Here is a 12351-nt window from a genome sequence, read left to right on the forward strand (position 1 = left end):
TGTGGGCAGTGTCTCCCACCGGCCGAGGGCAGATCACTGGGTGGCCTCCCTCTGGGTGGCCCCCCTTTTGTCTCTGGGCTCCATCCCGGGAGGAGGGGTGCGACTGCCTTGCCCTGTGCACCCTGAGCTGAGCCCAGCCGGGGAGCAGAGCTGCCGCTCCTGGACCACCCCTGGCCCCAGCTCAGGCCGGGCTCACACTAAACCAGTGAAATATGAAATGCCAGCATATCCAGGATAGGGTCCTTAATTAAATTAATTGCTGGCAACATTGTAAAAGTGCTGATGGGGTCATAAACGGTGCCTGAGCAGTGTTGTTCATCATCCCCTTGGACTTGTGGGGGCCACACCTGGGCTGGGAGCAGGGATAGCTGTGCCAGGCTGAGACACCAGGGAGCTCTGCAGCCACCAGGGCCTCCGGCGGGCAGGCCGGCCACGGGAGAGGGAAATGGGAGCATGGGGGGCAGCTTGTCTTAAGGGTGCATGTGTGGAACAGTTGCACCATCCTTACTTAGCCTGTGTATTTACCTGGTGAAGGATGGAAATGGGGAGGGATGCCTTGGGAGCTGGCAAGGGGTGGTGGGGAGAGGGAAGTGTCCTCCAGCCTCCTGGCCACTCAGAATTACCCTCGATACAAGGCAACCTGAAAATCTTGCCCAGCCCAGCCGCTGATCACTATGTGACCTTGAGCAACTTCTTTCCCTCTCTGAGCCCCAGTTTTCTCATTAGGAAGGCAGGCAGACCCTCTCCCTGCCTGCCTGCCTCCCCCGTGTTCCCAGTGCCCTTCTGGCCACCCTCCCACGGCCTCCCACCCTGCAGGGAACTGTGCCAGGGATCCTTTTATGTCTCTTTCAGCTGGAGCTGCCACAGGCCCTGGCAGGGCTCAGGGCTTGCGTGATGATCTCCTGCCGAGCAGTGGTGAGGGGGCTGGGCCAGCACCCACCTGCCCGCCTCTTCCAGGTGAAAAGTGGAGGAAGCCTGCCGTGCACACACACACCACCACCAGAAACACCCACAGCACACACACTGCACCAGCAGAAGATTCCAAAGCAGGAAAAAGCCTTCCTTCCCTGGTTCTCTCTGGGCTGTGCGACCACATAATTACCCTGGATTCCATTCTATTTAATTGCAGCTTATTAAATTCTAACCAGCCAATTATCAGCCACAATTACAGCTTAATTCAGGGACACAATAGCTATTTTATCGTTTGTTAATCAAATGCTTATTTAAGCCTCAGCTTTATTAACTATTTCTCTGGTCCAAAGCAAGGCCCTGTGGCCAGAAGGGGACCTGGGAGGGGTTCCCTGGAGGCCTGTCCCCCCCATCAAGCACTCTCTCCCTGGGCATCCTGATAGTTTCTAAGTCCCCTTCACTGGTGGGTTTAGGGGCTCTTAGCAGTGGCAGGAGTGTGGCGCCCAGTGTGGGCTCTGGGCATAGAGTTGGAAGACCGAGTTTGTTCATTCATGAATTCAGCACATGTTTATCAAACACCTACTATGCGCCAGGCCTGGGACTATAGCTGAGAACAAGACAAGCTGCTGTCATGACACGTTTCAGGGGAAGGGGACCTAGACAATAACCAGCAAACAAGTACACAAACAAGATGACTTCACATAGCGGTGAGTGCTATGAGGAAAATAGACTGGGAAAGGGAGGCATTGCTGAGTTAGAAGGGCCTACTTCAGGGACTTCCCTGGCGGTCCAGTGGTTAAGACTCCACACTTCCACTGTAGGGGTATGGGTTTGATCCCTGGTCAGGGAAATAAGATCCCGCAAGCCACTTGGCACGGTCAAAAAAAAAACAACACACAAAAGAAGGGCCTACTTCAGACACGGCAGTCAAGGAGGGCCTGTTGGAGGAAAGAAGGTTGAAGCTGAGACCTGAGGGTTTAGAGGGGGCCAGCTGTGGAAGAGCAGGGGACAGCATATTGTAGGCAGAGCAAGTGCAAAAGCCCTGGGGTGGGATGAGCTTGGAGGATTTTAGAAGCAGAGAAGGGTCAGCAGGTAAGCCAAGTGAGCAAGGGGTGGTGTGGTGGGTGGGGCCAGACCTTGGTCCAGGAAAGGCCCATAACTCCTGCCCTAGGCTGGCCTGGGCCAGGAGGCGTGGAGAGCATACCTGCCCTCTGTGTCTGTGTGACCTTAGGCAAGTCGTGAGCTTCATGTTCCTTGTCTGTGAAATGAGGGACAGGTAGAAGTCACCTGAGTGCAGATGCCAGAGGACAAGCCACACAGGTGAGGTGGCAGCGTGCCCAGCCCCAACCGCCTTGTTCTTTGCAGTTCAGCCTGTCTGCATGTCCTCCTCGTGACGCCTGTGTCTGTCCTTGTGACCAAGCCCCTGGAGCCCACTGGGGAAGAGGGTGACTTTCCTCCGATCTTGGGGAGGTGGTTGCCGCTTCTGTGACATTTTCGTGCACATGTTACCATAGAAACCGGAGTGCCGCTCACGTCTGTGTGTGAGCACGGGTCAGGGGAGCAGCCCTCCCTTCCAAGGGACACCGTGAGGGGCTGTCACCCCACCTTGCCACCTCCACCTCCTGCGTGCTCCCCGACAGGAGGGCCTGCAGTAGACCCGTCCCTTCCCTCCCAGAAGTCCTGAGACGTTTGGAGCAACAGCCAGGGAGACAAATGACTGAGGGATGGACCATGGGGCCGGGAAGCGAAAGAAGAGAAGCACTGGTGGACGCCTGGAGGCCCTGGGCAGGATGTCGTTCCTGACCCACCTCATCCTGGGGCTGGGTCAGTGCTATTTGCCCCAAATGAGGAAACTGAGGCTCAAGAAACAAGGGACAGCATAGGAGTCTGCAGCAGTCGGTGAGCCTCGGAAGCAGCTGGTGGGCAGAGCAGAGTTTTTTACATGATGGATTTGGAAGAATTCTGGGGCGCACCCCCCAGCTTGCTCTGGCTCCAGGCAGGTCCACACCTCTGAGTTGCCACCTGGAACCTCAGGGTTCTTCGTGTAGCCCCCAGATCTGTCGTCTTGGGGCCTCCTGCCCACCATTCCTCCACCCCGCCGCTGTCTGTGTGTCTCCAACAGCAAATGCAGATTTCAACCCTGCTTATCAGAACCTCCTAGTGAAGCTCCCTCATCATTTTTTTTGTTAGTTTTGGCTGCGTTGGGTCTTCGTTGCGGCGGGCGGGCTTTCTCTAGTTGCGGTGAGTGGGGGCTACTCTTTGTTGTGGTGCGCGGGCTTCTCATTGCAGTGGCTTCTCTTGTTGCAGAGCACGGGCTCTAGGCGCACAGGCTTCAGGAGTTGTGGCTCGCAGGCTCTAGAGCGCAGGCCCAGTAGTTGTGCCGCAAGGGCTTAGCTGCTACGTGGCATGTGGGATATTCCCAGACCAGGGCTCGAACCCATGTCCCCTGCATTGGCAGGCGGATTCTTAACCACTACGCCACCAGGGAAGGCCCACATTTTAAAAATAATAACGAAGCCATCTCAGGCCACAGGGGTGTAGATGGGCAGGAAGGCACAAATCCCCATTCCTCTGTGTGTCTGCACCCCCTCTGTCCCCCACCATTGTGGCCATGGCTCCCAGCCCCCTCTGTCTCCCCTCAACCCTGCACATGAGCCTCTCCACAGTCCCCTTGGTCCACCTCCCCACGGTCCAGCACGGGTGTTTCTAGAATTGATTGATTGCTTGATTGGAAGGTAAACAGAGCTGGCTCCCAGCCAAGCTTGAGTGTGTGTCCCCCTCTTTCAGCCCTCCTTTCTGGGCTCTGGTCCCAGTCAAGGTAATGATATTCAACCTTCATTCAACAAACACTCGCTGGACACTCGCTATGTATCAGTCCCTGGCTAGGCTCTGGGGGTGCTCAAGGGTTGGGAGAGACGTCACCATTCAGTCCCTGCCCTCAAGGCACTGACAGTTTGCATGGGGAGACAGATTCATAAATGGTGACCATATGATGTGGGAGGTACTGAGGTGAGTTCGGCCAGGGGCTGTGGGAGCTTAGGGGAGGTGTAGCCAGCTCTGTCTGGGGGTCAGGGAAGGCTTCCTGGGGGAGGGGGTGTTTGAGCAGGCCTTGAAGGACAAGTAGAAGTCACCCAGGCAGAGAGCAGATGGGGGGCGTAGATCAACGCAATGAAAGGATCCTCATTCCAGCTAGCTTTAGGCAAAGAAAGGAATCCAGGGGTAGCTCTGCCTTCTGGCTTCTTGGGATCCCAGGCTTTCAACACAGCGAGGAGTCAACCTCTTTCTTCCCTGGTTATCTCCATTCTCCAAGCCCCTGCTTCAGACCCGTGGATGGCCTCCCCTTTCACTTGGCCTCCTGTGGCCTGCAAAGCCTTCAGGACTGGCCCAGCAGAAAGAGAGGTTCTCTCTTCCCAGCAGCCCAACCCAAATCCCGAAGTCCCATCTATGGGGATGGGATGACCTTCCTGTCTGGGAACTAGTCAGTGTAGTATACCTACCTCTGGAGCCAGAGATGGGGTCAGCCCACCAGGACCGAATGACTGTATGGACTGAGTAGTGTGAGGGCCAGGCATTCCCTGCAGAAAAGCGGGTACTGTTAGCCAGACGCGGGAGGGAGGCAGGGTCCCAGAGTATGCACAAGCCTTTGCAGAATTGCAAGTAGTCTAGATGCCATCCTACATACTTGAAGGGAGGCTCTAGAGGCAAGGCCAGGTAACAGGTCAGGCCCTGGGCCAGTAGAGCCTCGAATGCCAGGTGAAGGGCGTGGTGCGCCATCCTGTGGACTCTCCTCTCCCCGCCTGGGCCTGTGGAGCAGGACACCCAGGCCCCAAGCGGACTGACCAAATGCACATCTCCAGGCCAGGGAGCCAGGGAGACTGGGAGCATAGGTGCCCAGGGGTGAGGGGTGCAATGCTGGGTGGACAGCCAGGAAGAGAAAGACAGAGGCTGCCAGGCCCCCAGCCCCCTCTCTCTCCTCCACCCCACTTCAACTCCAGAACATTTCTCAGGGAAGTAGCAAAAGCAGGGGCTTGCTGCCCCTCCCCTTTGCCATTGACACAGACCGGGGCTGTTGGAGGGATAAAAAGGAGCCCCTGTCAAGCCCCTGTCAAGCTATGGACAGGGGCTTGGCACAGCTGTTCTTGAGAAGCAGTGCTCACTACTCCCAGCTGAGTGAGGCCAGATGACACCCTGCCCCCAGCGCTCCTACCCTGCTCTGTGAGACTGAGTCCTCACTCAGAAAACACGAGTTCATTAATAGCTTGATTAATCACACCTCATATTTTCATGGTGCTTTGAAAAATAAAACATTTGAAAGCACTTTCACACCCACCCTGGGCCTCAGAGTTACACGAGTAGGCCTTATCATCCCAGGCTGCAGGTGAGAAAAGGGGGGCTCAACCTCAGAGCAGCAGCATGTTGGGGGATGGCGGAGGGCAGGCTGGAGCACAGAGCCTCTCCCTGCCCACAACTCTGCCTGTGGGCCTCTCTGAGCTCTCGCTGGGTCTCCCTGCAGGACAAGAGTGAAGGGGGCAACCCTTAGGCAAATCTGAAGTTCAAGGGAAAAAAGGGGGTGGTCATTCAGTCACTCAACAAACACTCCATCAGTATCCAGGTCAGACCTGGGCTCCTGCTCCGAGCGAGTTCACAGTCTAGTGGAGGAGGCAGCGTGCCCAGTCCTGAATATGGCATGTACCCTGGAGGAAGGCTTAGGGGACAGCATGGGCACAGGGGCAAAGTGACAAAGAGTATGGATCCAAGAAGGCCTCCTGGAGGAGGTGGCTTGTTGGCTGAGACTGGATGTCTGGGTGGGAGTTCCCATGGGAACTCATGGGACAGGCCTACCATGGTCCACTCCACAGAATGCCTCCCCATCCGATTCTCCACTGCCACCCCTGCCTCCCTCCACCCATTCCTCATGCAGGGAGATCTCAGCATTCCTCTGCACACAGCCCCCCAGATGCTCCTCACCCCTTCCCAATAAAACTCCAAGATCAGGCCGCTGCTCCCTCTCTGACTCACCTCCTGCTTGTCTCCCCTGCACTCCCTCTGCCCTGGCCACCCTCCTCGCTGTCCTCACAACAAACCCGGCTGCTTCCTGTCTGACAGCCTCTGCTGTTCCCTCCTCCTAAAATGCTTTTTCTCCTGGCCTTGGCCCTCAGGGGTCTACTTAGACATCACCTCAACAGAGGAACCTGCCCCAAGCCCTCTTCCCCTCTAGAGCCCTTGCACCCACACCCTTTACGAAATAGCACCCCTTTTTACCTGCTTCAGAACACTTGGCAACTTCTGAATCCTCTATTTTCTTTTGCTTCTCCGTTTTGAATGAAAGTGTTTGAGAGCAGAGGATGTGTGTGTCTTGCTCACTGCAAAATCCCAGAACAGTTCCTGGCACTCAATAAGTATTCACTGAATGAATGCAAGAATGAGTGAATGAATACATTTCCGGTCATAAGAGCACCATGAGAGGGGAAGGAGAAGGTAGCATTTGTCCCAGGCTCAGCTCTGGCCAAGGCCCATTACCCAGGGGTCTCTTATCCCCCTCTAGCTCCCAGCCTCCCTACACAGACACACACACACACACACACACACACACACACTCTCTCTCTCTCTCTCTCTCTCTCTCTCACACACACACACACACACACACTCTTACACACGACGTGGTCTCCCTTGCTATCCCTAAGAAGACACTGTAGGTGGGAACTGCTAGGATTGGGGCTCCCACCCTTCATGGGCAGCCAGAGCAGGGGTGCCGGCTGGGGCTGATTGGGCAGCCAGTGCCCTCCTGAGACAGGCGGGGGCCAGCTGGCCAGCCCCAAGGCTCACTGGGAATGGGGTTCCCACTTCAAGCCCTGAGCGTCCATACAGCCCCATCGGCAGTTCTCAGTGACCAAGTTCTCAGGGATCTGCTAGTAAATGAAAGAAGTCTTCTAACTGAATTCCAAGAGGGCAGCTGGGCAAGTAAGAGAGACTTGGCGAGGCTGTGGCGGACGGAGCTTCTGGCGAGCTGGAGGGTGGAGTTCGGGATACAGCAGGGCCTGTGTGGCCAGCGGGCCCTGCCCCTGCCTGCTCCCCCACAGCCCCAGTGCATCTGCTTTGCAAAGCCTTCCTCCCATGCTCATCACCTCACAGCCAGAAGGGAGCAGAAGTAGGCACCCAAATCCAAGTCCCCATTCGCCAACACCAGCTCTAGGCAGCCTCGAGCTGGGCAGGCCTCAGCCACATGCTTGCTTCACCTGTGATAAGAGCTATAGAACCAGAGAGGACAGGTCCTAGATGCAGAGGGGGCAAAATGGCATGTGTGGTTTCCTGAGAGAGTGAGGTGGGGGAGTCCTCTTTCAGAAGAAGTGACGATAGAACTGGGCCCTGAGGAGAAGGTAGGAAAGTGCCGGCAGGGAGAAAGGGGGCATTAGGGAGTGGTGGTGACTGCAGTGAACTAGAGTCCGTGCCCTTTTGAAAACATCATATATCATTTGACACTGAGCATGCACTGCTTGCTGTTGTCTTTGATAGACAAGTACAGGGTTTCATGTCAAAGGGAAAGATAGCTCATGCTAGTGGCCTGTGACGTGGAGAGGGAGAGACCCAAGGCTCTCACTGTGCTTTAGTCCAAGTGAGAGACCTAACTGGGACGGTGAGGGGGGTGGGCAGATTGCAGGTGCCGACCACAAGGGTGGAGGTCACGTAGTGGGCGAAGGGGCCAGAGGGAGGGGAAGCCAGCTCTGGCCACCCAGGAAGCTTCCAGCAGCCCCAAGAGGGGCTGAATTTACCCCCACCCATGGCCTTAGAGTGTCCTTGCCAGCGGTCATAACTGCAGCCTGGAGGGGGCCCCTGGGTCCACCCAATATATGCCCCCCCAGGGGGATGGGGAGGGGAGACCATGCCAGCGTGGCGTGGCGGAGGCCCAGGAGAAGTGAGCTATGTCCCTTATTGGTCACAGTACATTTATTTTTCATTAGCAGTTAAATGCAGACATGAGGGATTGTGCTGGGTTCAGCAGGCGGCTGACACGAGCAGTGCTTGGCGCGGTGATCGATAGGGAAGTCGGGGGGGTCCATGTGCCCTCTCCCTGCCCATACCCCCAGCTGGGACCCCTGCCTACCCAGCTCCCAGCCAGTAATCAGACACAGGCCATCACACTGAGCCTCTGTGAGGCGAGGCGTGGGCAGGCCTGGAGGCTGACACTGAGGTCTCGCATGCCCTTCTGGAGCCTGTGATGCCTGCCCCCAGCCCCCTGTGGGCCCTGCTCAGGGGTCAAGCTTAGCCCTCCTCTGTGCAGCCCTGGGGTCTGCAAAGATCCCGTGGCTTCCCCAGGAAGTGTCTAGAGAGGCTCCTGGACCTACCAGGCCCACACTTGGGAGCCCACCCTTCTCCAGACCTTGGGAGGTCTGAGCCCAGCTCAGCCTTGCCCCGGCTGAGCCCGCTGCCTGGGTCAGGGCGGCTGAGTGACAAGTGAATGTCATAAAAAAGAGTCAGGATGTGGGCCCCCCAGAGTCCAGGGCTGGAGCTGCGGGGCTGGGTAAGTGACTTCTCCCTCAGGCCTCAGATTCCACATCTGTAAGATGACTAGATGGCTCCTCCCCTCTGCCTGCATCCCCACCTTCCTCAGCCTAAAACAGAGACCCAAGGACTGGCAGAGCCCCATGGAAGTGGTTCAGGATGGGGCAGGGCGGGACAAGGGGAGCTTGTCTTCCCAACTGCAAGTGTGGTTCCCTGGCAGCTTAGCCTTCATTACGGAGCAGCAGGAAGTACAGGGGGTAGGGGGGAGAGAGGCTGGGGAGAGGCCAGGGCGGGAGGAGGAGGGGTGGATGAGCCCACTGCTGCAGACACTGAGGGCAAGACACCTGCTGGCTCTGTGCCTCAGTTTCCTCATCAGTCCCCACCCCTGAAGAGATTGCTAGGAGAGTTACTGAAGGAGCATTGTCAGTGCAAAAGCACTGGGTACGGATAGCAGCCAACAGTTTCCGAGCACTGTGCCTTTTTTCACTTCATCCTCATGAGAGCCCTAAGAATTGGGTACCATCCCCCATTTTGCAGGCAAGGAAACAAGCAGGGGTTAACTGAAGTCACGCCAGGTTTCTCAGCCTCTGCAGACATTCCCAGCTCACCCACCCGGTGCCTACAGGACCAGGCACAGATCCCCTCCCCCAAATCACAGTCTTGGGGTGGAGAGGGCAGACTCCCACATTGGAAGGAGAGGGTCCCTGTGCAAGCAAGAGAGAAGGGGCAGCGTGGGTGCCCCCTGGGCCCGAGGAGCCAGGCCTCCCTGTTAGAAGCCCTCCATGGGTTTTGGGCTGCCCGTAAGGAGGTAGTGGAGCCAGGAGGCCGACTGCGTGAGGCACCTCCAGACTCCCCCACGGGGCAGACAGGACCTCCATAGATGTCATAGACAACAAAATGGGTAACCTGCCTAAGGTCACCACTAGCAGGGAGCAGATGGGTCTCTGAAGCCCAAGCTTTTCCCTCTTTATGTCCAGAGCCCCCTGTTGGCTGTGAGTGTGTGTTGGGGGAAATCACTGCAGCCCTGAGAGAGGCCAGGCCGTCAGGGGCCTGTTTGGTGGGTGTGGAGGCTGAGGGTGCCCCGACTCTCCATCCTCCCACCCCACCCCCCACCCCGCCCCTCCCCACCCTCTCAAGGGTCCTGCCGGTGGAGCAGACGGTCAGACTGCTCTGGGGGGTTACCTCCACCAAAGCCTCAGAGCCAATTACCTGTGTAATTAGCAACAAATGACTTGTGGGATGGCTGTGGTTTGCAGTTAAAATTAGGAGGAAACCCATATTCTGGTCTCCTTGAAGGGTGGGACATGCGCCGGGCCCCTGAAGCTCCCAGACACACCCTCCTGGCTCCCACCCTCCCCGGAACCCACCCAGCAGCCCAGGCTCACCCCAAGTCGCCCCTCCTGGGAGCCTCTCCTGTAGCACTGCCACCAACACCCCTCACATCTGCACTCGTCACAGCTCCTCCCCTCCTTCATTCACTTGGTATTTTCTCAGCACCTACTACATGCAGGGGCCAGGAATGGGGAGCAACCCGGAAGCAGCCCCCGAGGCAGCCAGGGCACCAGAGGAAGGGACTCCTGCCCTCCCTAGCCCCAGGCTGTCCAGGGCCCTCTCCCTCCCTCCCTCTCTCCCCCCACCCCCCCCCCCCCACTCCCCACCCCTCTGCTCCACCACCCCCCGCCCGGGGCCTTCCAGGGCAGTGGGCTGCCTCACCAGATCCCTAAACTTCTACTAGCATGCTAATGAGCCCTGACCACTGCTGTGTGCTGGCACTTCCGTATTTGTCTCCACAGGGGGCTGCTTCTTCCCCTATTTTATGGAAGGGGACACTGAAGTTTAAGGGAGGCATTCAGCAGCCCAGCCTGCTGGGCTGGAAGTGGCAGAGCCTGGCCCCACTTGCTGCCTCCTCTTGGCTCGGTCCCAGCCCCTGAACAGGCAGGTAGCCCCGGGAGGGCCCCGCAAGTCCATCAGAGGCCCCAGCTCACCTGCCCCCTTTGCTTCTGCTGCAGGGGCCCAGCAGAGTGCCACAGTGGCCAACCCGGTGCCCGGCTCTAACCCAGACCTGCTTCCCCACTTCCTGGTGGAGCCTGAGGACGTGTACATCGTCAAGAACAAGCCGGTACTGCTGGTGTGCAAGGCCATGCCCGCCACGCAAATCTTCTTCAAGTGCAACGGGGAGTGGGTGCGCCAGGTGGACCACGTGATCGAGCACAGCATGGATGGGAGCAGCGGTGAGACCAGGCTGGGGTGCCAGGCAGGGTCACTCGAAGGGGGAGCGAGTCTCAGACTCAGAGGCAATGGAGGCCCAGAGAGGGGCCTGCCATTGCCCCTGTTGCATGCCTGTGAGCCGAGGCCAGGGTGAAACTAACCACTCTGTGTGCACCACCCCAGGTCCCCAGGAGAGGCAGGACTCCCACACCTGGGACCCACTGTGTACACACCAAGGCCTTCCCTAGGAGGCCCACCCTCACAAGACTTCATCACTTGGTGGGGGAGTGAGTAAAAGGGAAGCCCCCCAAAATGCCCCAGGGAGCTCTGTGGGTTGGGGGGGGGCGGGACCCTGCCACTGCATCTGAGCCCAGGCAGACCCAGAGGCAGCCTGGCAAGTGGTGCCAGCAGAGAAAGGTTTGAAAAGAGTGGATCCCAGATGATGGAAGAGATCACGGACCTCACATTCCGTGATTGTTTTCTTTGTGCATCTGTTGGTTCATTCGTTGGTCCGTTCGTTGGCACGTTCCCTGAGCACCCACCCTTGAGCCGGAGACACAGCCCCACGGAGATGGGGGCAGCACAGTGACCTCTCATTGAGTTCTGGGATCTGTGGCCGCCCAGGGAGGCTCCTCGGGGAAGGTGATATGTAAACCTGGTCAGGGCGAGAAGAGGAGAAGGGCGTCCCAGGCACCCCCAGAAAGGGACACAGCACAAGCAAAACCCTGGAGGCAGATGGGCCGGCGTGCGGGTCGAGGCTTAGCAGGGAGGGTGTGGAGTGTGTGCAGCGGGCAGTGGTGCCATCCAGGAGCCTCACCCGTCCGGCTCTGGAGTGAGGTCACAGTCCTATGGGATTTCAAGCTACCGAGTGACATGACCAGAGCTATGGGTGACACTCGGAGCCAGTGTGGGGGGCTGACAGGAGAGGCAGACCCAAGAAGTGCCCCTTCTGTGGGACACCTCATTCCCCACCTCCAGCCCTGGCCTTAGGCAGTAGGCAATGGGGATGGGGGCAGAGAGCCATTGTTTGGGTTCCCATGCTCCCCGAGAGCAGGCCTGGCAGAGCTAACAGCCTCTCCTCCTCGCTAACTGGACCCCAGTTAAGCTCATTTCTTACCCCTTTGCCTTGATGCTTTGTGGAGCCCACACACATGATGAGCCCTCAGGTTAAGTCCTGAGCCCCTTGCCACTGAGGCTCAGCCAGCCTGAGACATACAGCCCACAGACCCTGTGCCCAGTATGGCCACTTGAGTGAGGCCTGAGTCACAGGGGCAAGCAGGTGGCACCCAGAACAGCTCACACTGATGCCAAGGGCAGGCAGGGGACCACAGGCCCAGAGGGGTGGCCCATGCTCCTGGTGGGAGGGACTGGGCAGCGCAGGAAGGATTCCCGGAGTGGGGGTGGGGTGGGGTGATAACATCCAACCTCGGTCTTAAAACCAGCTGGAATGACTGTTTATCAGGCCAAAGGACAAATGCAGGGAATGGGAGGCTGGCCAGAGGCCCAGGTTTGGAGTGGCAGAAGTGGGGGTCGAGGGGGTGGTCGGCAAGACGAGGAAGCTGCAGCCACACTTGCACTGTGGGAAGCTGGTGCCAGGCAGAGGGAGACTGGAGGAGGGGGCCCTGCCCTGGTGAACTCGGAAGCTCTCACAAGAACCGAGACGTGAGCAGACGAGCCCTGAGTTTCATCAGCGTGTGATTTAGTCCTCAGAGCCAACCTGTCCTATTACAGATG

The 12351-nt window shown here is 58.0% G+C and overlaps 1 protein-coding gene across 1 annotated transcript in view; it reads left to right on the forward strand.

Moving 5' to 3' along the window:
- UNC5A (unc-5 netrin receptor A) overlaps positions 1-12351 on the forward strand; it is a 62540-nt gene that overhangs the window by 35995 nt on the left and 14194 nt on the right. The window contains exon 2 of the mRNA XM_027098186.1: positions 10419-10640. Coding sequence (XP_026953987.1) covers positions 10419-10640 — 222 coding nt within the window. The remainder of the gene's footprint in view (positions 1-10418; positions 10641-12351) is intronic.

Source organism: Aethalodelphis obliquidens, unplaced genomic scaffold (genome assembly GCF_003676395.1).
Source record: "Aethalodelphis obliquidens isolate GAN/ISIS:26980383/991018 unplaced genomic scaffold, ASM367639v1 scaffold121, whole genome shotgun sequence".
NCBI classification, from domain to species: Eukaryota; Metazoa; Chordata; class Mammalia; order Artiodactyla; family Delphinidae; genus Aethalodelphis; species Aethalodelphis obliquidens.